The sequence below is a fragment of the Urocitellus parryii genome, chromosome 4, assembly GCF_045843805.1.
Source record: "Urocitellus parryii isolate mUroPar1 chromosome 4, mUroPar1.hap1, whole genome shotgun sequence".
Classification (NCBI taxonomy): Eukaryota; Metazoa; Chordata; class Mammalia; order Rodentia; family Sciuridae; genus Urocitellus; species Urocitellus parryii.
The window spans coordinates 68,054,152-68,080,175 of NC_135534.1; the positions used below are offsets into that span (position 1 = coordinate 68,054,152).

The 26,024-nt window shown below is 34.5% G+C and overlaps 1 protein-coding gene across 1 annotated transcript in view; it reads right to left on the bottom strand.

Moving 5' to 3' along the window:
• The window catches only part of Rsf1 (remodeling and spacing factor 1), a 156,659-nt gene that overhangs the window by 54,555 nt on the left and 76,080 nt on the right, over positions 1-26,024 (bottom strand). Inside the window, exons 4-5 of the mRNA XM_026387266.2 lie at positions 24,311-24,516; positions 10,570-10,724 (exon numbers count right to left, since the gene is read on the bottom strand). Coding sequence (XP_026243051.2) covers positions 10,570-10,724; positions 24,311-24,516 — 361 coding nt within the window. The remainder of the gene's footprint in view (positions 1-10,569; positions 10,725-24,310; positions 24,517-26,024) is intronic.

Below are 26,024 nucleotides of genomic sequence, written 5' to 3' on the forward strand. Positions count from 1 at the left end.
GGATCAAAAAACAAGACCCAACAATATGCTGTCTACAGGAGACGCATTTGATAGGAAAAGATATACATAGACTGAAGGTGAAAGGTTGGGAAAAATCATATCACTCATATGGACCGCGGAAACAAGCAGGAGTGTCCATACTCATATCTAATAAAATAGATTTCAAGCCAAAGCTAATCAAAAGGGATATAGAAGGACACTTCATACTGCTCAAGGGAACCATACACCAACAAGACATAACAATCATAAATATATATGCCCCAAATAATGGTGCAGCTGTATTCATCAAGCAAACTCTTCTCAAGTTCAAGAGTCTAATAGACCAACATACAATAATCATGGGAGACTTCAACACACCTCTCTCACCACTGGACAGATCTTCCAAACAAAAGTTAAATAAGGAAACTATAGAACTCAATAACACAATTAACAACCTAGACTTAATTGACATATATAGACTATACCACCCAACATCAAGTAGCTACACTTTTTTCTCAGCAGCACATGGAACCTTCTCAAAAATAGACCATATACTATGTCACAGGGCAACTCTTAGACAATACAAAGGGGTAGAGATAATACCATGCATCTTATCTGATCATAATGGAATGAAACTGAAAATCAATGATAAAAGAAGAAAGGAAAAAGCAAGCATCACCTGGAGAATGAACAATAGGTTGCTGAGTGATCAATGGGTTTTAGAAGACATCAAGGAGGAAATTAAAAAATTCCTAGAGTTAAATGAAAACACAGACACAACATATCGGAATCTATGGGACACATTGAAAGCAGTTCTAAGAGGAAAATTCATTGCTTGGAGTTCATTCCTCAAAAAAAGAAAAAACCAACAAATAAATGATCTCATACTTCATCTCAAAATCCTAGAAAAAGAAGAGCAAAACAACAGCAAAAGAAGTAGAAGGCAAGAAATAATTAAAATCAGATCTGAAATTAATGAAATTGAAACAAAAGAAACAATTGAAAAAATTGACAAAACTAAAAGCTGGTTCTTTGAAAAAATAAATAAAATTGACAGACCCTTAGCCATGCTAACGAAGAGAAGAAGAGAGAGAACCCAAATTACTAGCATACGGGATGAAAAAGGCAATATCACAACAGACACTTCAGAAATACAGAAGATAATCAGAAATTACTTTGAATCCTTATACTCCAATAAAATAGAAGATAGTGAAGGCATAGATAAATTCCTTGAGTCTTATGATCTGCCCAGATTGAGCCAGGAGGATATAGACAACCTAAACAGACCAATAACAATAGAGGAAATAGAAGAAACCATCAAAAGACTACCAACTAAGAAAAGCCCAGGACCGGATGGGTATACAGCAGAGTTTTACAAAACCTTTAAAGAGGAACTAACACCAATACTTTTCAAGCTATTTCAGGAAATAGAAAAAGAGGGAGAACTTCCAAATTCATTCTACGAGGCCAACATCACCCTGATTACGAAACCAGACAAAGACACATCAAAGAAGGAAAACTACAGACCAATATCTCTAATGAACCTTGACGCAAAAATCCTCAATAAAATTCTGGCGAATCGGATTCAAATACATATCAAAAAAATTATACATCATGATCAAGTAGGATTCATCCCTGGGATGCAAGGCTGGTTCAATATACGGAAATCAATAAATGTTATTCACCACATCAATAGACTTAAAAATAAGAACCATATGATCATCTCAATAGATGCAGAAAAAGCATTCGACAAAGTACAGCATCCCTTTATGTTCAAAACGCTAGAAAAATTAGGGATAACAGGATCATACCTCAACATTGTAAAAGCAATCTATGATAAGCCACAGGCCAGCATCATTCTGAATGGAGAAAAATTGAAGGCATTCCCTCTAAGATCTGGTACAAGACAGGGATGCCCTCTCTCACCACTTCTGTTCAACATAGTCCTCGAAACACTGGCCAGAGCAATTAGACAGTCAAAAGAAATTAAAGGCATAAAAATAGGAAAAGAAGAACTTAAATTATCACTATTTGCAGATGATATGATTCTATACCTAGCAGACCCAAAAGGGTCTACAAAGAAGCTATTAGAGCTAATAAATGAATTCAGCAAAGTGGCAGGATATAAAATCAACACGCATAAATCAAAGGCATTCCTGTATATCAGCGACAAATCCTCTGAAACGGAAATGAGGAAAACTACTCCATTCACAATATCCCCCCAAAAAATAAAATACTTGGGAATCAACCTAACAAAAGAGGTGAAAGATTTATACAATGAAAATTACAAAACCCTAAATAAAGACATAGAAGAAGACCTTAGAAGATGGAAAAATATACCCTGCTCATGGATAGGCAGATCCAACATCATCAAAATGGCGATATTACCAAAAGTTCTCTATAAGTTCAATGCAATGCCAATCAAAATCCCAGCTGCATTTCTTGTAGAAATAGATAAAAGAATCATGAAATTCATATGGAATAATAAAAGACCCAGAATAGCAAAAACAATACTAAGCAGGAAGTGTGAATCAGGCGGTATAGCGATACCAGACTTCAAACTATACTACAGAGCAATAGTAACGAAAACAGCATGGTACTGGTACCAAAACAGGCGGGTGGACCAATGGTATAGAATAGAGGACACAGTAACCAATCCACAAAACTACAACTATCTTATATTTGATAAAGGGGCTAAAAGCATGCAATGGAGGAAGGATAGCATCTTCAACAAATGGTGCTGGGAAAACTGGAAATCCATTTGCATCAAAATGAATCTGAATCCCTATCTCTCGCCTTGCACAAAAGTTAACTCAAAATGGATCAAGGAGCTTGATATTAAATCAGAGACACGGCATCTGATAGAAGAAAAAGTTGGTTATGATCTACATACTGTGGGAGCAGGCTCCAAATTCCTCAATAGGACACCCATAGCGCAAGAGTTAACAACTAGAATCAACAAATGGGACTTACTCAAACTAAAAAGTTTTTTCTCAGCAAAAGAAACAATAAGAGAGATAAACAGGGAGCCTACATCCTGGGAACAAATCTTTACTCCACACACTTCAGATACAGCCCTAATAACCAGAATATATAAAGAACTCAAAAAATTAGACAATAAGACAACAAGTAACCCAATCAATAAATGGGCAAAGGACCTGAACAGACACTTCTCAGAAGAGGACATACAATCAATCAATAAGTACATGAAAAAATGCTCACCATCGCTAGCAGTCAGAGAAATGCAAATCAAAACTACCCTAAGATACCATCTCACTCCAGTAAGATTGGCAGCCATTAGGAAGTCAAACAACAAGAAGTGCTGGAGAGGATGTGGGGAAAAGGGCACTCTTGTTCATTGCTGGTGGGACTGCAAATTGGTGCAGCCAATTTGGAAAGCAGTATGGAGATTTCTTGGAAAGCTGGGAATGGAACCACCATTTGACCCAGCTATTCCCCTTCTCGGTCTATTCCCTAAAGACCTAATAAGAGCATGCTACAGGGACACTGCTACATCGATGTTCATAGCAGCACAATTCACGATAGCAAGATTGTGGAATCAGCCTAGATGCCCTTCAATAGATGAATGGATTAAAAAAATGTGGCATTTATACACAATGGAGTATTACTCTGCATTTAAAAATGACAAAATCATAGAATTTGGAGGGAAATGGATGGCATTAGAGCAGATTATGCTAAGTGAAGCTAGTCAATCTTTAAAAAACAAATACCAAATGACTCCTCTGATATAAGGGGAGGAAACAAGGACAGGGTAGGGACGAAGAGCTTGAGACGAAGATTTTCATTAACAGGGTTGAGAGGTGGGAGGGAAAGGAAACGAGAAGGGGAATCGCATGGAAATGGAAGGTGATCCTCAGGGTTATACAAAATGACATATAAGAGGAAAGGAGGGGTAAGACAAGATAATTCAAATGGAAGAAGTGATTTACAGTAGAAGGGGTAGAGAGAGAAAAGGGGAGGGGAGGGGAGGGGAGGGGGGATAGTAGAGAATAATATAGACAGCAGAATACATCAGACACTAGAAAGGCAATATGTCAATCAATGGAAGGGTAACTGATGTGATGCAGCAATCTGTATACGGGATAAAATTGGGAGTTCATAACTCATTTGAATCAAACTGTGAAATATGATGTATGAGGAACTATGTAATGTTTTGAACGACCAACAATAAAAAAAAAAAAAAAAAAGAACAAAGGAGATTACAGTACTTCTAGACATTTTGAAAGACAAAGACTATATCTGCATAACTTTTACAATAGTATATTGTTATAATTATCCTATTACTAATCATTGCTAATAATCTTTTCATTTGTAATTTTAATTACACATGACTATAGGATGTAGTTTGACATATTATACATATATGAAGTATAACTTCTCATTCTTGTGGTTGTATATGATGTAGAGTTACACTGGTTGTGAATATTCTCTTGTTGTGCCTAATTTATAACTATATCTGTATAGGGAAACAAAAACATAGCATATGTAGGGTCTGATAGTATCCACAGTTTCTAATAATCACTGGTGCTCTAGGACATATCCCCTAAGGATATAATTGTAATATACCTAATAGGGTTTGTTGTTGAGACTCTATGGCTTTAAGTCATGTGAATATCTTTAGAATAGTACTTACACATAGTAAACATCATATTTTAGCTATTTTATCACTATAGTCTGATCAAAGTAATTTTAGTGTACTTAGTTTACTGAACTCTTTCCTAAAATCATGCTTAACACACAGAAGATGAACAATAACTATTTGTTGTATAAATAAATAAGAAATAAGAATAAATTAGAAATATTTTGTTCTAAGAGGAAGAATGCAGAAAAATACTATTTGTTTTATCTTATTTTTTGAGTGCTAGGGATTGAACCCAGGACCAATCTTTCATGCTAAGCAGTCCCACTATGGCTAAACTAACCATATCCCAGCCCCAGATTAAGCACTAGAGAAGGGGAAAAAACGAAGTAGGTTAAATATCCTGTGCCTCCTCTTCCACATATTCAAGAAATGACCTTGTACCTCACAGATCATTTTTTCTTAGTTGTGTTAGGAAAGATAACATCAGCATTCATTGAAAATGCTTTCAGAAACAATCTTTCTTCAGGGCTGGGATTGCAGCTCAGAGGCAGAGTACTTGCCTAGTACAAGTGAGGCACTAGGTTCAATCTGTAGAACCCTATAAAAATAAACAAAGGTATTGTGTCCATCTATAATTTTAAAAAACATTTTTAAAGTCTTTGTGTAAATGGCCAATCAGCAGCTCCACCCAAGATCAACTCCAACAGCTTCTGTATTTTAAAAAAAGTCCACAGGCCAACATGGATATGAAACTCTGAGAAGTACTAAAGTAGATCTCTTTATTTATACAAAAGTATAAGCCAAAGGTATAGCTTAGCGGAGAGTGGTAAAGTACTTTCCTAGTGTTACACAAGGTTCTGGGTTCTATCCCTAGCATCAAAAAAAAAGAGGGGGGGGGGAGTCTGGGACAAGTTTATGAATGTCTCAATTTCCTCATCTTTAAAACTGAAAAACCAAGGAGGCATGAGGCACACATCTGTAAATCCAGCACTCAAGAGGATGAAGCAGGAGGACCACAAGTTCCAGGTCAGCCAGAGCAACGCAGGGAACCTCATAGTTTGGATGTGATGGTTAGTTATGAATGTGCCTCTCAATAATGAGAGGAGAAATAATTAGACTACAAGAGCTGTAACCTAATTGGTCCATCTCAGTCTAAAAGGACTAGCTGAGTGGTAACTGGTAACTGTAAGCAGGTGAGGTATATGCTGGAGGAGGTGGGTCACTGTGGCAGAGGGTTAGGGAGCCCCTTAGAAGGGTTCAAATTCCCTTCAGTCATTCTCCAACCCATGCTTCCTGGAAGCCCTTAGTGAAGCAGTGCTCTTCCATCACACCCTCTGCCATGATGGTCTGCCTGTCTGCCTGATCTTGGGCCCAGAACAATAGAGTGGTCTATCAAACACTAAACCACTAAACAGACAGCCAAAATACACTTTTTCTCCTCTAAGTTGTTCTTGTTAGATGTCTTGGTCACAGTGATGGAAAACAAAGATAAGAACTGACACCAGGAGTGGGGTTATTACTGTGACTAACCTGATCATGTGGTTCAAAAGTCTTTGAAACACGCTTATATGAGGAGTTTGAAGAAGTCTGAGTATGCAGGCTGCACAAGGGTTAAAATGTTGTAAGCATACCTTAACAGGCAATTCTGGTGGCAGTCCTAAAGATCAAAATGCCAATAGGAATAGACAGCAAGGACTATGCACATGAAGTTTCAGAGGGAAATGAGAGCTCTATTGGAAATTGGACTTGAGGCCACTGTGAAAAATTCTGGCAAAGAATTTTTCTGTTTTAACTATATCCTGAGACTTTATATGTGGCTAAATTTAGAAGTGATAGACTAATTAATCTGGTAGAGAAAACTTCAGGACAGTGTAACATTCAAGTAGTGGTAAGGCTATTGCTGGCAGTATTTAGCTAGGTATACTGTGAGAATTGGTAACAAAAAGAATGAAAGAAGGATTTATGAAACTTATCATTTGGCCACAAAAGTACATATAAAACTGAAGCCAAGGAAGCTGTGCTTATTATAGCTATGAAAGAGATGCTAAGTACTTTGCAAAAAGATAACAGAAAAGATGGTTTGAGGACAGCTCAGTATTTTGCCAGACCATATCCATTGCAGGTTCAAGAATATAAACAGGAAAATTCTTTTAGAAAAGAGATCATGAAGACCCCCTGATAACACAGGGGGGTCATGTTTTACTGTGCTCAGCTGCTGAGGTACTCAGAGGTCATGTTCCCAGGGGGCCTAAATATTGCTAAGCTGGCAGGAGACCTTGACATCATCCACACTATGCAAATTCTACAGAAATGCAAGACGCTAGAGTTAAGTGGTGGTGCAGGCTTCCACTAAGATTTCAGAAGAAGGACTTGGAGACCAGGCAAAGTATAACAGGATCAGAATTCATATAGGCTGCCCTTAAGAGGTGAGCTATAAAGGTGAAATCAAAGCTAGAATTTAAGAAGACCCCAGAAATTAAGAGATGCCAGTAATTTCTGTCTGTCTGCCAAGAAAAGGTGCTATATGCAGAGAGAGCCAGGCTAAAAGGGAGGCCATATATGCTGCTACCAGCAAGTGCAAGGGGTAGGACTACCCAAGCTCTTTGGAGAATACATCTCACCATCACATACCTTAGATTCTATACACAGTTATTTGTCTGGCTGAGGATAATAAGTCTTATTTGGAAACCTTTAGTCTGGACCAGTGTATACTGGATATACCTAACTCACTTTTGGTCTTTATAGGGGCTCATAGTAAAACTGAGTTTGTCTTTGATGAAACTTTGGACTTGGATTTTCAGCAATGCTAAAATTCTTAAGACTATGAATATACTCAGATAAACTAAACCATTGTAAATTGTGAGATGAACATGAGTTTTTGGGGACAGGGGTAGGATGCTACAGTTGTAATCTAAGGTAACCTCCAAAAGCGACTATATTAATACAGGAATATCCAGAGGTAAAATTTAGATTATGAGAGCTGTTATCTAACCAGTCTATCCTACTTTAAATGAACTAACTGGGTGGTAACAGTAGGCAGGTGTGGTATGGCTGGAGGAGGTGGGTCATGGGTGGGGGGTTTCCCTTGGAAAGGGTTATCTTCCCTGGGGTCCCTCCCTACCTGCTCTGCTTCTAGGCCACCATAAATGGTGTACCCTTCTACAATTATATTCTCCTTTACCTTAAGCCTAGGACAATGGCATCAGCCTACCTTGGATTAAACTTCTAAAACAGAGAGCCAAAAATATATTTTCCTTTCTTTAAGTTGTTCTTGTTGGGTATTTTGGTCACAATGCCCCAAAGCTGACTAACAGAGGGAATCCCTGTCTCAAAATTAAACAGGGCTGGTAAAGTAGCTTGATAGTAAGCCCTGGATTCAATCCTCAGAACTGCAAAAATCAAAACAAATAAATAAATAATAATTGTTATCAAAAAAGTTGCTATGTGGATTAAATGAAAACCCGAATGCAACATTTGATTCACTGCAAAGAAAATAGGATATGCCCAATAAGTGTTTACTATAGTTATAGTTGAAACCTTCCTCCTCTACTTGAAACCCCAAGAAATTTGGAATTCAATATTAAAAAATGTTCTACTATGAAGAAAATATTTTTTTCCTTCTTCTTTAAACTATATAGTGAGTGTCCCATCAAAATCAATGTCAAATTTAAGGTCTCCTAAAAAGAAACAACTGCCTCTTAAATTTCTATTACACTGACTCTTGTTTCAAATTCATATTCTCTCCGATCTTGATTTTAATTGTGTATGAGAATAAGCAAATACAGGAATGTATGACCCAACTGAATAACAAAGTGAAAAAAAATATCAAGTTTAAACCCAGAATGAATCCTAGTAATTCAAAGACTCTAGAAATTCAATAGGGGGTTCAGACTATTTTAAAATTACTATACTTTACTGAAGTAGACAACAAATTTAAGTTGAACATATAGAAAAGAAGTTTCAAATTAAAAAAATATGACTTACATGTAAAACCACCCTAGATATTTGAAATCATGTAAACAATGAGGGCAATAATGAAGACTTTGGCCAAAAGTAATTCTTAACCTATAGGAACATTATGCCTCACATGGAAAAGTTAAATTTATTGCTTTTAAGAGATGTTTCATATATAGAGGATGGATTATAAATGGTTTGTTCAAAGCATCAAAGACAGAATACAGATCTGGATATGGTGATACACACCCATAATTCCAGCCACTTGGAAGGCTGGGGCAGGAATGTTGCAAGTAGGAGGCTACCTGGGCAGCTTAGCAAGACTGTGTCTTTGGAAAAAAAAAAAAAAAACAGTATGGGGATTTTAGGTCAGTTATACAGCACTTGCCTGGCATATACAAGGCTCTGAAATCCATCTTTGATACTGGGGGAATAAAACAAAAAAAGTTTTTCAGTTTAAATCAAAACACAGTGGCAAATTAAAAGCATCTAGTAGAAGGAAACACAATAGGAAACCATATTCCTTTCCCTGTCACTGAAAGTTTTGTTATCAATAACAAATAATAACTAAAAAGATGTCACCTAAAATTTCAGTTGGTTTCCTTACTTAGAGAGTTAGAAGTTGGATCTATTCTCCAGGAAAGGTAAGGATTTCATCTGCCTAGTTAAGTAAAATAGAAAACTCAATCACAAATCAGCTTCAATAATAATAATTATCTTAAGAATTATCTTTGGAACTTTGGAGTTTCCAAAATGCAAAACAAAAACAAACATCCCAATTGAAAAATGGACAGGCCAAGGAATGGTAGCATCTGTCTGTAACCCCAGCTACTTTGAAGGCCGAGGCAGAAAGGTCACTTGAGCTGAGGGGTTCATGACTTCAAGACCAGCATGAGCAACATAGTAAGACCTGTCACAGAAACACAGGATAAGCTGGGCATGGTAGAGCACACCTATAATCTTAGTAACTCAGAAAGCTAACTAAAGCAGGAGGGTCAAAATTTCGACTCTAACCTGGATAACTTGATGAGACCCTGTCCCAAATAAGAAGGGATGGCGATGTAGTTCAGTTATAAAGAGTTCCTGGGTTCAATTCTCAGTAACACAAACAAAAAGCAAAACTACACAGGACAAAAAAATTTGAATAAATATTTTGCCAAAGATATATAAATGGTTGACAAACACTTGACAAGATATTCAACGATTAGAAACTAATGATTATAATGATTACAATAAGTAAAACAAAAAATAACAAGTGCTGACAAGGACATGAAGAATCGGAGATGCTTGTGATACGATGGTAGGAATGTAAAATGATGTAGCTGTTGTGGAAAACATTGTGGAAGATCCTCAAAAAAATTAAACATTATATTACCATATGATCCAGAAAACACAATAGACAAAAGGTAGAAGAGTAAATCAAGTATCCACTAATGGATAACTGAGAAACAAAAAATAGTATACACACACAATAGAATATTATTCATCCTTAAAAAGGAAGAAAATTGTGAGACATGCTACCATATGGATAAAGTTGAAGACAACATGTCAAATTAAATAAGCCAGTCATAAATGGACAAATACTTTTTTATATTTCTTTGGTATGAGGTTCCCAGAAGATAATAGGAGGAGAAAATGTGGAGGTAGTGTTAAACAGGTACAGAGTTTCTATCAGGCAGTTCTACCACAATGTGCATATACTTAATGATAGAGAAATGTACACTTAAAAATGGGTTAAATGGCCAATTCCATGTTATGTATATTTTCCTAAAAAGTTCACTAAATGTCTTAGCATTCTTAAATAAGAAAAGAATATACTTTGATGATTTGAACCTATTTGACTTAGCTTAATGTGAGAACAAATCTGATTTTTTTTTGCTCTTTTTCCTTTAAATTAAAACAACAACAAAATAACCCTTATTTTATAGGAAGGTTCTCAATTTGAGATAGAAATTCAGAATTATATAGTTGAGTAGAGGAGAAGAAGACAGAAGAGATTACAAAACAAAGCAAAAGAAAACACACAAAAAAACCTTGTTTAGGTGTTTCTTCTTCTTTTTTAGTCTCCTCGTCCTCTAAGATGGGACTTTCCCGGGAAGAGATGTCCTGCTGGCTAGAGTTTTTCAATAGTACAGGATCAATTTGTGCTTTGAGGAGTGCAAGAGTCTCAGCCAACTCGTTTCGATTTCTAAACAAGGGAAGAAACAAGACAGTATAAAAATCTTTATTCTGAAGAACTTTTGGAATAATACCTATTAGAAATAGGTATTTTTTAAAAATATTTATTTTTTAGTTGTAGTTGGACACAATACCTTTATTTTATTTATTTTTATGTGGTCTGAGGATCGAACCCAGGGTCTCGCATATGCGAGGTGAGTGCTCTACTGCTGAGCCACAATCCCTACCCTGGAAATAGGTATTATTATAAAGAAAAAAACACACATTTAAGAATATCGAAAACACAGGTGCAGCTGGCCATAATTAACCCTGAATTCTAAAAATAAGTATGAAAAAAGGCATGTTATAGGGCCGAGGTTGTGGCTCAGTGGTAGAGCGCCTGCCTAGCATGCGTGAGGCACTGGGTTCAATCCTGGGCACCACATAAAAAAATTTTAAAAACAAATAAAATAGAGGTATTGCACACCTCTACAACTAAAAAATTTTAAAAACAAAAAAGAAAGGCATGTTATAATTATATCTAATATTGGGATTCATAGTTACATGCACAATATAACTGAAATTATTCTCTCTACTGATTAGAAAAGCAATGTGTATCTCTTTGAATGAAAGCAAAAAATAGGACACTAAACAAAAACCAGAAATTAATCACTGAAAAATATTCTGTAATCTCTAAGAAGATTATTATCAATGCAAAACTTGATTGAAGAAGTAGTTTTTAAGCTACAGCTAAAAAAAAATTTTATGGGGCTGGGATTGTGGCTCAGTGGCAGAGTGATTGCCTTGCATGTGTGAGGTACTGGGTTTGATCCTCAGCACTACATAAAAATAAATAAATAAAAGTATTGTGTCCATCTACAACTAAAAAAATATTAAAAAAAATAAAATAAAAAAATAAAAAAATTTTTAAAAAGAGTAGTTTTTTAAATAAAGTTGAGTTAATTGGAAAGAATTTTTTCAATCTTCAGAGATAGTAGCATCTTATACTTTTATAAAATTATGATCTAGAACTTTCTGAATAATTATGGCAAAAAGCTCTAATAAGTTAAAAAACAAAAGGGTTTAGTTGATGATTTTGTTTTGCCAATGATGATTTATACCTAAACATGAGAACTCAGTTTCATTTAACAATACAAGGAAATCCCCCATAAATAAAATTCTTGGGGCTGGGGATGTGGCTCAAGCGGTAATGCATTTTCCTGGCATGCGCGGGGCACTGGGTTCGATCCTCAGCACCACATAAAAATAAAGATGTTGTGTCCACCAAAAACTGAAAAGTAAATATTAAAAAAAAAAATTCTCTCTCTCTAAAAAAAAAAAAAAATCTAATCTACAAATTATTTTTTCTAGCAAAAACAAAAGTGTAGTATGGTTACTTTAAATGCTATTCAAAAATAAGAAAACTCACTTGGATAATTTTCCTGCTCAAACAAAGAATATGAGATGGTGAGTGTGAAATAGAGTTCAGAAACTTAGCTCTAGAGCTGATACTAAGGTAATCAAAACATGACTTTCTTCAGCCAAGTTCTCAAAGAACTGTGCATGTACCTTGAATTCCATGTAAGATAGATGACATTGTTAGTTTTCAGTTGTGTCATATATCCCCAATCCTATTCATGTCCAGATATATGCCAGCTAGACTCTACTGCTTGAGAGTTAAGTTGGATTAAGTGGACTCTAAAAGAATGTTTAATGAATGAAAGTAATACTTTTCCATAAACAAGATGTCTATGTGCCCCTAGATAAGTCATATACACACTGAATATTCCTTTTCTGAAATGCTTGGAATGAGAAGTGTTTTAGGTTTCAGATTTTTCTGATTTTGGAATATTTACACATGCATAGAGAGATATCATATGGATGAGACCCAAGTCTCAACCAAAAGTTCATTTTTATACATGCTTCCTACATACAATTGGTAATTTCCACATTTTTAATCATTTTGAATATTAAACAACACTTGTACACACAGACATTAGAAAACAAAGGTGTCACTATCTCAGCCTCCATGTGGACAGTCTTAAGATATTTGGCATCATCATCATTCCTGTCTCTTGAGTTTATATACTACCAAAAAGCAATCACTTTCTTATACTTATTCACATACGAATAAAAATTATTGCCAGGTATGGTGACATACATTTGTAATTCCAGCAACTCAGAAGGCTGAGGCAGGAGGATCACAAGTTTGAGGCCAACTTCAGCAACTTAGCAAGGGTCTAAACAACTTAGTGAGAGAGACCCTATTTCAAGTAAAAAATAAAAAGGGCTGGGGATGTGGCTCAGTAGTAAAGCATCCCTGGGTTCAATCCCCAGTATTAAAAACACACACACAGAGTATATCATTCATATAGTTAAAAAAATGATGTATTCAGGGTTACTACACAGCACAATAGCCTATGCAAGCTGTTTCACAAAACAATAAACAGGTTCCAACCTCCACCTACAATAATGTTTTGATTAAAATGTTAATGTGCACTGATTTTGTGTTTTCTAATGTGAGAAGAAATATCAGAAGCAGTTCAAGGACCAACGAGGTGAGTCTTCTAGGGATGAAGAAACATTCTGCTGGATGGCTTTTTAAAATGTTTCTTCCAGAGTCATATGCATCATGAACAATTGTTTTTGTTTTAGAAGTCTTTGGTGTTATAAACTAACATTATTGCATATTTTTTCCATATACTTTATTAAGTAAAACTGAAGTACAATAAAGTGTACATATTTGAAGTATGCAATTTGATGAATAACATGTATATAACTAATACAATCAATACAAAAAGCATTTTGTTGCTTAAATTTGAAATCATGCAGACTGTGTTTCCTGCATGATTTATTACATTAGAAATCAATCACCTTAAGATACATAGAATCCCACCCCATGTCTACCGTTTCAAAATTAAATGGCACACTTAATCTCTGAGGTCAAGGAAGAAAGCACAAGGAAAGTAAATAAAAAGTACTTTGAACTAAGTGATAATAAAAGCTGAAAGTATTAGGATCTCTCAGATGAAACAGTACTCAAGTGAACATTTATAACTTAAAGTACTTGTATCAGAAAGAAACTAGAATAACAATCAAATTATTTTCAAATTAAGTAGTAGGAAGGAAAAAATAAGTGTAGGAGAAGAATTATATGAAATAGAGAAGAAATGATACAGCTAAAAGTTAATATAAATCATATAAATCAAACAAGTCTAATCAAGAAAAAAGCAAGAACACAAAAATAATGGAACAGAAGTTATCAAAGTAACCCTACAGATGCTAAAAATATATTAAGGTAATATTACAATTTATGACAATATATGTGATAGCTTACATAACATGATCTATATTAAAGAAGGATCCATGTACTGCTGAGAAGAAAATGTATTCACTCATTGATGGATGAAATATTACATATATAATATATATGTTAAATCTAAATTATAGATTGTATTATTTATTTCTATAGTTTCTTTATTTAGTTTTTGTTTGGAAAGTGTCTTCAGTAGTGAGAGAGGTGTGTTAAAGTCACCCAGTATTAAGATATTGTGATCTATTTGAGTCTTGAAGTTGAGAAGTTCGTTTGATGAATGAAGATACTCCATTGTTTGGGGCATTAATATTATGAATGTTATATCTTGTTGATGTATAATTCCCTTAACCAATATGAACTGTCTTTCTTTGTCCCTTCTGATTTACACTGGCCTGAAGACCACTTTATCAGATATGAGCATAGAAAACCTTGCTTGTTTATGCAATCCATATGATATGTTTTTTCCCATACTTTCACCTTCAATCTGTAGATTGAAGTGAGTTTCTTAGAGACAGCATATTGTTGGGGGTTTTTTTTGTTTGTTTTTTAAATCCAATCTGTCAGTTTATGTCTTTTGATTGATGAGTTTAGACCATTAACATTCAGGGTTATTATTGAGATGTGATTTGTACACCCAGTCATTTTGGTTTATTCCTAGTTTTTAATTTGAATTAAGTTTCTCCTTTGATTGACTGTTCCTTTAATGTAGTTCTTCCCTTTATTGGTTTTCATATATTTTTTATTTCATATGCATGGAATATTTTTAAATGCAGGCTTTCTGGTTAAGAATTCTATTAGTTTTTGTTTTATCATGGAAGGATTTTATTTCAATTTCAAATCTGAAACTTAATTTTGCTGGACATAGGATTCTTGGTTGGAATCCATTTTCTTTCAGAGCTTGATATGTTATTCTAGCACCGCCTAGCTTTGAGGATCTGGGTTAAGAAACCAACTGATATCCATATTAGATTCCCCCTGTATGTAGCTTACTATTTTTAAAAAATTCTATCCTTATTCTGTATACAAGGTATTTTCATAATGATGTGTTTTGATGTGGGTCTGTTGTAATTATGCACATTTTTGGGGGTCCTGAAAGCCATTTGTATTTGATTTCCCATTTCTTTCTTTAGATTTGGGGAATTTTCTGGTATTATTTCATTGAAAAGATTGTGTATGCCTTTGGTTAGTATCTCTGCACCTTCATCCATCCCAATAAATCTTAAATTTGGTCTTTTCATATTATTCCATAGTTCTTGGAAATTCTATTAATGGTTTCTTATCATCCTCTCTCTGTGGTTCACTCTATTTTGTCCTCATTGCCTGAGGTTCTGTCTTCCAAGTGGTTTAGTCTGTTGGTGATGCTTTCTATTGAATTTTTAATTTGGTTTACTGTTTCATTCATTTCAAGGACTTCTGATTGATTTTTCTTCAGAATCTCTTTATTGAAGATATCTTTTGCTACCTGTACTTGTTCTCTTACATCATCCTATACTTTGCAGATCAGTTTAACTATGTACATTTTAAACTTCTTTGACATTTCTTCCACAGTGGTGTTATTCAGGTATCTTTGTTTGTTTGGGGTGATTTGTTTCCTTGCTTTTTCTTGTTATTTGTGTGTCTACCCATCTAACTGTATGGATCTGTAAAATTTCTACCCTGTGGATTTATAGCATCCCTAAAGGTTTCCAGTACCTCACTCTTTAGGGGGAGACAAGGAATAGCAACAACCAATACAAACAATTTATAGCATTAAACCAAATAATTTCTACCATAATATCTACAATGTAATTTATCACAATAAACAGAAATATATGATCAATTATTGCCTATAATAAAAACAGCAAGTTTGCAAAAGGGTTTACATTTTCAAATGGTGGACACAGAGAAAACAGAAGTGATAGAGAATGAGATGATTACGTGGGAGTAGGAGAGAAGACAGAAGAAAAAGATTAAAGTAAGAGTGAAAGAGAACGGTAGAGACTGGCTGTCAGTGGAAGAAAAGAGAATCAAGGGAAATAGGAGAAAAAAAATATATATATATATATAAAACAAAATTTTTTTTAAAATTAAAACAAATACAAAACAAAACCAAAATATACTAATCAAACATTCTAGTTCACAAAAAACTAATCCATGTAAAATATCTGACTTCAAAAATTCTAGTGATGAGAAGAGAAAAAAAATAGGAGACTATATAAATGGCCATGTACCATTAAGTTCTCACTTAAACAGTGAACAAGAATTTTAAAAAGAAAGAACAAGAAAAAAATCTTGATGAAAAGTTAAAATTCTTTCCAATGGAATTCAAAATATTCTCTTTGGTTTGTATCTCTTCTAAGCAGTTTTGGGTGGGGTCTTCTGGAGTATGATGCTCTACCCTCTGGATTGCTGGAATGAGAGAGGTAATCCCATTGCATAATTCTTAGAGGCAGGGTTTAGGTTAAGGGCAGATTCCAGGAGCTTCACTGAAAGTTAACTGGTCTGGAGAATTTAATCAGCATACCTCCAGCACCCTGGTCCGTGCTGGAAGACTGCTCCCCTAGGATCCACTTGTGTGGTGGTGATGGTTGGGCAAATCTTAGTCCCTTACATCACCTGCAGACCCCATGTTTCCTGGTCATGGTTTCAATTTCCAACTTCTCCCTCCCCTGCCCTTAGGAGTTCCTGGCCAGATGAATCTCTCCCAACAGGTTCTGCAAGCAGGGGACTGGAGGGGGAGGGGAAGAGCCTGGTGGGTTTCTGCAACCTGTGTATACCTCTCTCCATGTTTGATTTTCTCCTGGTCACTTATGCACACTCTATGTCATGCAGCATGTGTTTAATGGGCTTGTATTTTGGGCCAAACTAAGTTTGCCAGGAATTGAGTCCTTCAGCGGCCAGCCCCCAGTGTAGAAGCTTCAAAATGTTTCCTTCTTTTCTCCTCCATATGCTGCCTGGAGAGATGGCAGCTTCTTTTCCCTCACACGGGTATCAAGCAGCAAGTTCTTCAGGTTTGCCGGGAAATGTCCTAGAACTCTAAATGCTCCATACGCAGACACGCATCCAGCCTCCCCAAAATATGGGTTCCTTTAATTTCTTTTCCCTCTATTATGCTCATGGAGGGACTTCTCCGGCTGGAGCTTCCAGCCTGGCTGTGGCAACAGCTGTGCTTCTGGGGATTTTTTCCTAATTTTATTATATCCAAACTCCTGAGTCCCCCATCTGCTTGAATGTTCAGTTTTAAACACCAATAAAGTCTCTCTTTTTTTTGTTCACCTACCTTCCTTAGAAGCTGCCTGTCAGTTTTCTTGGTTTCACTACGCCAAGCAGCCAGGAACACGATCTCCTCTATTCTGCCGTCTTGAAAACTCCCTCTTGTTTTGTTATTAATCCATACTGCTCTAGTCCTTCAATAAGACTTACATGAATCTTGATGACTCCAATTATAGAAACTTACTTTGCAGAATTAACAGCATCACCTTCATTGTTAACAAATTCAGGATTACCTTGATTTATAACGATTTTGACTATTACATCAACAGTCAATGACTGGACAACTGGAGTCTCATTATCAATTTTATAAACTTAAGATATGTCCTTATTCCAGCTAAACATCAGATTCTAAAGTTATATATATTTTTTGCATATGGCAGGAGGTAAAAAACATTTCTTAGTTGATAATGCAGAATGCTTCAAAGTCATCTCTTTATTCATCAAAATCACTGAACACAGCTGCAAGACATTGGTCAAGCCAGGAGGCATATCATTAATCACTGTGTTCCAAGCATTGGCAACACCACATAAGGCACTGGAAAAATAAACCCCTTTTTAAAAATTTCCACACCTGTACTTCTGTTTACTTCTGCTAGCCTGCTGTTCAAGAAAGTGTTTTTTAAAATTTATTCTTCATGGATCTAAGGATATTTCATCACATGGCTGAATTAATAAGTCTCCATTTGAGGGAAAGTACATGGCATAAACATTATTTCTGAAAAGATTAGCATTTGGAGGATGAGCAGAACAGTGGTCAAGGAATAATAAAATCTTAAGGTTATCATCCAGTCTAGAGGATGGTAAAAAAAAAAATGTTAGCATATTAATGAAATGGTAGGAAATTCATCCCTATAAAACAGGTGCACACGCTTTTTCCCATCAAAGTTTACACTTCTTAAGCCTGCTTCATTAGCACATGCAACTGGATACTCTTTTCTTGGCATCCTTAATTCTTGTAGGGCTGACTCACCACCTGTATCAGTGTATTTCTGAGGCCTTTTGTCAGCATTACACATTTGTTCTGGTTTCAGATTTTCAATATTGATGACCCTGTCATATTCATTAATGAACGTCTCCATTGCTTTGGTCTCAGCACTTATTTTATCATCACAAGTCTTTAAAAATTTAATTCCTACTGAATCCCTTTCCCCTACCAAAGAGGAAAGAGATCAGAGTTTTGATTACTAAACCATTGGTTATCAGCTTTATTAATTCCAAAGCTTAAAATAAATGTAATCAAACAAGGGGATTTTGAGGGAAATCAACATAGTATGAGGTCATTCCTTTTCAATACTTAGTAGTGATCCATGAGTACTGCTAAGGAAAAAGATGCTATGAATATTCTTATACAAGGTTTTTGAAGATGGGTTTTCATTTCTCTAATATAAATAAATAGAGGTCAAATTGATGGGTTACAGGATATCTATGTGTTAACATTTCAAGAAATTACCAAACTTATAATGATGTTTGTACCATTTTTCATTTCTACTACCAACCAAGGTATAGAGTTCTAGCTGCTCTATTTCCTTGCTAACATTTGGTATTGTCATTTTTCTTCTAGACATTTTTAGAGGCAGTGGTACCTCATGGTGATTTTCAATGGAAACTCTCTCATGAATAATAATGCTGGATTAGTTTTTCATATGAATATTAGCTATACAAACATATTCTTCAAGTTGAACAATAAGCATTAAACTTCATCTTCCTTAGTAGACTTGGAACCTAACCACATTATAGTGCCCCTCTGATCCTAAAGAAACACCTGATAAAGTCTCCTCTATTTAAGCCCTCTATTTGTGAAAATTCTATCACTACTAAACAAATATTATCATATTTTTGTCATATTCACATTCTTTGCTGATCTTTTTCACTCATAAAGAAATTCTCTTAACTATTATGGCGAATAATATCATTTATTATATATTATTTGGCGTAAAAATATTTTATCCTCTCTCATGGGGACCTAATTAGAGATTAACTAATTATAACAAATATTTTTTTCTGTGACAATTCTGTTTTGATATTTTCTGGAACAAGGAAGACACTGGCTAGATAATATATATTTTTGTTATTAAAACTTTATTAACACCTAACTAAAGCATACAAAACTGCCATTTTTGCAGGTTAAAAAAAGTTCAAAATGTTGACAATTGCGTATAGCTCAATAAAATTTAACAACCTTTATTTTATTCTACTGTAATCTCATATCTTTTCCAATTTAAAATAAAATTCTACATATATAAATTAATTGCTTCGAATCCATCTCATATACATTAATAATTTTGTAACAAGCAAAAATGGAAATTGCTATTTAACTAAGATATAAAACTACGGTGATGCTATGACATATTTTTAGTGGAGGATCAAACATGTAAAGTTTACTGGATTTTCATTTTAATAAACATACTCTATTTGATTTTTTTAAATATTTATTAAAATACCTTTGTTTTATTTATTTTTATGTGGTACTGAGGATTGAACCCCAGGCCTCACATGTGCTAGGAGAGCTCTCTAATGCTGAGCCACAACCTCAGGCCTCCATATAATTTTTAAGTTGCAGTGCTCAATTATTTTTACAAATCTGTCAATCATTTAAAAAGGCTGACTACTGGCCTTAAAAAAAAAACAACAAAATTCTGAAGACTACATTATTTTCCTTATCTATTAAAAACTAGTCAGAAACAGATTTCTAACAACAAATGATCTCTAAGAAAGTAACAGTATTATTTTAAAGAAATTGCTTTAAGGAAAAGAAGCAGGATTTTCATTTTGCTAGTAAAAAATACAATTCACAATTTAAGAAAAATATCTAAATATAGCTGATTAAATGAAAAAGTCATAATTCCACTTGTTTTATTTACTCTTTCCTATCACTTGTGTTTCTTTCTAAATTTCTTGTTAAAAAAGATTAATCCCTCTTTAAAACCCCACTTCATATATACCTCCAGTTTTAGAGAATGCTTGACAGCATTTATCAGTCTTAAGACAATTATGTCTCTGCAATGTAAGTAAGTGTTTTTGCTCTTATCAAGCACAGTTCTACATCCCCCTAATATATATCCACTGATCATGGCTCAGCCGGTGAGCAAGTATTCCACAAATGAATTCTTTAAATATGTGAAGAGAGTTATGTATCCCTAAGTTTCTACTATATTAAGCATTTTTTTTAAGAGAGAGTGAGAGAGGGGAGAGAGAGAGAGAGAGAGAGAGAGAGAGAGAGAGAGAGAGAGAGAATTTTTTAATATTTATTTTTTTTAGTTCTCGGCGGACACAACATCTTTGTTGGTATGTGGTGCTGAGGATCGAACCCGGGCCGCACGCATGCCAGGCGAGCGCACTACCGCTTGAGCCACATCCCCAGCCCCATATTAAGCATTTTTTTAAAAATTTTTTCCCCATAAGGGACTTGCTCCTTCACTACATTAATAAATACTATATTCCAGGTGTGATCTTACCTGAGGCAAGTGGGATGATACTTCACATTATTTTTGGTACAAAATACATATTCATGACAAGTGGTATCTTCCCCCTGCCTCCCACTGGTGTTGATGGAGAATCAAATCCAGGGCCTCAAGCATGCCAGGCAAGCACTCTATCTCTGAGCTAGACCCACAGCCCCCTAATGAGTTTGTAAGGAAGCAAAAAGAACATTATGCTTTTCACATTTAACCTGCACAAAATGGACTTATATGGAGAAGATATGTTAATAGTAGGTTCACTGTGTTGGTAAGTTAAAGCTATCTGAAATGCCGTGCTACAAAACAGCTCATTTATATATGATATCTGCAAATCTGAGGAAAACTATTGTTCTTCTCCAGAAAATACTTACACAATTTATAATTAAAAGCTATTCTTTGCAATATAAGACATTTCACAGGTACCTAAATCCCAGCTAGAAATGTCAGAGCTGTACTGTTTACTACTAAATCCCAAGCACGTGGCCTATTATACAAGTTGGTATGTAATAAAAATCTATAAATTTAGTGAAGGGAAAAAAAAAAGAATATCAGTGAGTCAATCAAGTGTTCAAAAACTGGATTTTATTATCCAAAATCAGAATCAGCAACCCCAATGGTTTCTGAATAGTTCTAAATATTTCTACATTATTTGGGCAAAGTTCCCAGGAAAATGTGCAGTTACGGATAACTTATTTATAAAGATCTTCAAAACGGCTAAAACTAATCTGCCAACAATTCACTGAAGAACTGGTTCTTCTGTGGTTCTGAACATAAGAAAACTGTGTTCAGAACTTCTGTGTGAACATATGCTTCTGAACACTTCCCACATACATACACCATTTTATGATTACCATATATATATTTACACATAGAAAGAGGATTTAAAAACAAATAAAAATGCAGAAGTGGCCAGGCATGGTGGCACGTGACTATAATCCCAGTTGGATGAAGACGAGGCAGGTGGATTTCAAGTTACCAACACTGGCAACTTAATAAAAACATGTTTTGAAACTTTTTTAAGGTCTGGGATGTAGCTCAGTGATAAGAGTGTCCCTTGGTTCAATACACATACAAACACACACACACACACACACACACACACACACACCACTTAAATGAAATTTAAACACAGAAAAAGGAAGCAGAAGCATAGAGAATGAAGTCTGGGGAATAGTCAAGAGTGAGAAGAGTTTGTAAAAGAAGGATCTGGACCTTTCTTCAATGAAGAAACTAACTTTGAATCTTTGGGGTTAGAAAAGCCAATGCTGAGGGATGGTGTGTAGCTCAGTGGCAGAAGGCTTGCCTAGCACTTGTAAGGCATTGAGTTCAATCCTAAGCACCACATAAAAATGAACAAACTACCAAAAAAAAATGCAACTACAAAAAAAGTATTTTTAAAATATTTTTTAGTTATACGTGGACACAATATCTTTATTTTGTATATTCAATTTGATGTGGTACTGAGGATTCAACCCAGTACCTCATATCTGCGAGGCAAGCATTCTGCCACTGAGCCACAACCCCAGTCCTTTTTTTTTTTTTTTAAAGAAAAAGAATAGCCAATACTTTTAAAAGCTACAAAGAAAAAAGCAAATATTTACAGAGTGCTTTTATGGTATTAGCATCATTTTTCATAAATTCCTCACAACAACCTTTTAGGGAAGTATTAACATCTTTGTTTTAAAGCACAGGAAAGCAGCTCTGAGAGAAATGAAGTGCCTACAGATAGTAAATGGAGAAACCCAGATTAAATGTTAACTCAAAATTTTACATCATGCATTAGGGTATAATCTACTTAAAACATTAGTTGTTTTAAACATGTATGACTCAACAACAGTAATTATAATTATTTTTCTCTGCGCTATTTTCTTGGTCAACAGACTAGGACAGAATATTTTTAAAATAACTATAGGTTGATATGAGGAATCACCGACATGCTGGTAAAATCTCAAGAACAGAACTCCAGAGCTAAGGTTGTAGCTCAATGGTAGAGCACTTGCCTAGCACATGTGAAGCACTGGGTTTGATCCTCGGCTCCACATATAAATAAAAGCATTGTGTCCATCTACAACTAAAAATATTAAAAGAAAAAAGAAAGAACTACAAAGAGAATCATGTAGTTATATGTGCATATAAAACAATACCCAAAGAATTCAATCCTTTCACATTTATTCTTAGAGAATAAAAGTTGAGATTTTCTGACCTATACAAATATAAATTAAGAAATAATCACTAAAAAAATGCTAAAAGTAAAAAGGAGCAAAAACAGATATACGCTAATGTCAAAAGGAGCTTTGAATAAGCCAGCAGTTAGATATTCATGAGTTCTCCCTACTTTATAGGATCCATGATGTTTTCTATTTTTTTTAATATTTATTTTTTAGTTTTTGGTGGACACAACATCTTTATTTTATTTTTATGTGGTGCTGAGGATTGAACCCAGCGCCCCATGCATGCCAGGCAAGCATGCTACCGCTTGAGCCACATCCCCAGCCCCACGATGTTTTCAAAATTAAAATATACTATGGCCATAAATGAAATATTTCTAAAAAAGTTAAAAGATAAAAAATTAGACATAAATATTTTCAAGAAAATATCCCAGTCTCACTTATGACTTTTTTCATCTTGTTTTTAAATTCTAATTTGTTATATATGATGGAAGAATGCATTACAATCAATATTACATATGTAGAACACAATTTTTCATATCTCTGGTTGTACACAAATTAGTCACACCATTTGTGTTTTCATACATATACTTAGGGTAACGATGTCCATCTCATTCCACCGTCTTTTCTAACCCCATGCCCCCTCCCGTTCCCCCTTTCCCCTTTGCTGTACCTTACGATTTTTAAAAAAGTTATATTTCAAGATTGTATACTATATCTGTTTAAATATCTTTGTCAAAAAAATGAAATATCAAAACATTTTAAAAGGACTAGGACAAGAAATCATAATGTTCTTTAGAAACCAATAAATAAATTTGTACACAGCAAATTAGAAAACATATGGTGGGGCTGGGGATGTGCCTCAAGCGGTAACACGCTCGCCTGGCATGCACGGGGCGATGAGTTCAATCCTCAGCACCACATAAAAATAAAATAAAGATGTTATGTCTACCGAAAACTAAAAAGTAAATATTTAAAAAATTCTCTCTTTAAAAAAAAGCATTAAAAAAAGAAAACATATGGTGATAAAATATGTTGGGCAACTTCAAACAGAAATAAATAAGCAATGCCTAATAGAACATGATAGATAAATCAAGAACAACAAAAAAAAAATGCTTTTCTGGTGTTTTTATCTAAGAATATATACTTTTACAAATACTATTACACAATATTATTATTCAGATTATGGCTTTTTGAAGTACAGACTTATGTCCTGATTTGGATTGAACTGCCAAATACTTAAATTTATTTGACAAATAACTAATTAAGTACCTAGTAAAGATACTGTTTTGGGCTCTAGATTAGGCCCTGGAAATTCAACAATCCCATTAAAAGGTCTACCCTTGCCTCAAAGATCACATTAATAGAGAGGAGATGAAAGTAAGAATCATGTAAAAAATGTAGAGATTCCAATAAAGAATACCTGACAATGCATTTCCATGAAGAACCATCTTGATCATCTTGTTCTTCTATGTACATTCTGACATTATGATCTTGATCCAACTGGTACCAGTACATAAGGCCATCTTTGTCTCGCCCAATTGGCTGGAGACGCATAGTATCAGCATCTTCCTCATTAATAATATTCTTGAATTTAAGATTGTCATCAAACTGACACTCACAGAGATACTGAAAAAACAAAAATGTCTTAAAATGTTTCTAAATAATAATAATATTTCTCCATCACAAGAAATATGATATAACCACATAATTGATTTAAGCAAAGCAGACAGAACACACAGTTTATCCATTTTTCACTATCCTCTTCCCAAATGTGTTTAAAAGAATTAAAGAGATTAAGTTTTAAACTTTCGTTTTAATTCTACACCGTTGTATAGGTATAAAACAACCACTGATGTAAAGTGCCATAGATTATATCCCTAGTACCAATAAATAAATAAATAAATACATACATACATACATACATTCATACATACATATATAAACACTGACATAAACCAAATTATATTTCTAAAGCAAAAATCTATTTGCACTAAAAACTCCCAAGTTGTCACACAGGTATAAATTTTTCTTTTCACTGTTGTCAATCATTGTTTAAGTTATTAACTAATTAGGCAATTAAAAATTACATATATTCATTGTGTGCAATATGATGTTTTAATGTATGTAAACCATGAAGAATAGCTAAATCAAGCAACTTAACGTTTATTACTTCACATACTTATTTCTTGTGGTAAGAACACTTAAAATCTATTAGCAATTTTTAAGTATGTAATATATTTTTCTTAATAAGACTATCTTATACAATAGATTTCTTTTTTTTTTTTTTCAATTGGCAAAAGGGGATTTATTAGGGATCCATTCCAGCGCTCTGGGGCTCTGTGCTCACTCAAGAAGGGAGAGCATCCCAGAGCCCAATAGATTTCTTTAAATCCTTTCTTCTAACTGAATTATTTTTAAGGTTGACCAATTTCTCTCCTATCTGCCCAATAACTACAAGCCACATAACCACCATTCTACTCTCTGTTGCTGTGGGTACGAGTCTTTATATTCCACGTTTAAGTAAGAACATGGGGTATTTCTTTCTGTGCCTGGCTTATTTCATTAACACAATATGTCCCAGGATCATTCATATTGTCACAAATGACAGTATTTCCTTTAAGCCTGAAGAATTTTCTATTTTATGTATATGTGTATGTGTACACATATATTCACATATTTTATCTATCCATTTCATATATAAATAAACACCTGGATTCATTCCATATTATAATTACTGCTGCTATGAATACAGGAGTACACATATGTTTCAAAAACTGATTTTTTGAGGCTGGAGTTGTAGCTAAGTGGTAGAGCACTGTGAGGCACTGCGTTCAATTCCCAGCACCACATATAAATATGCAAATAAAGGTCCACGAACAATTAAAAAAAATATTTTTTAAAAAACTGATTTTATCTCCACTAAATATGAACCCAGTAGAAGGACTGCTGAATCATTTGGCAGTTTGTTTTAATTTTTTGAGAAAACTCCATACTGTTTTCCCTAAGGTCTATACTAATTTACATTCTCACAACAATGTACAAGGGTCTTTTCCCTTTTTTTTTTACGTCTTTGTCAAACCTCATCATTTTCTATGATTGCACTGAATTTATAGATTACTTTGGATAATGTGTAT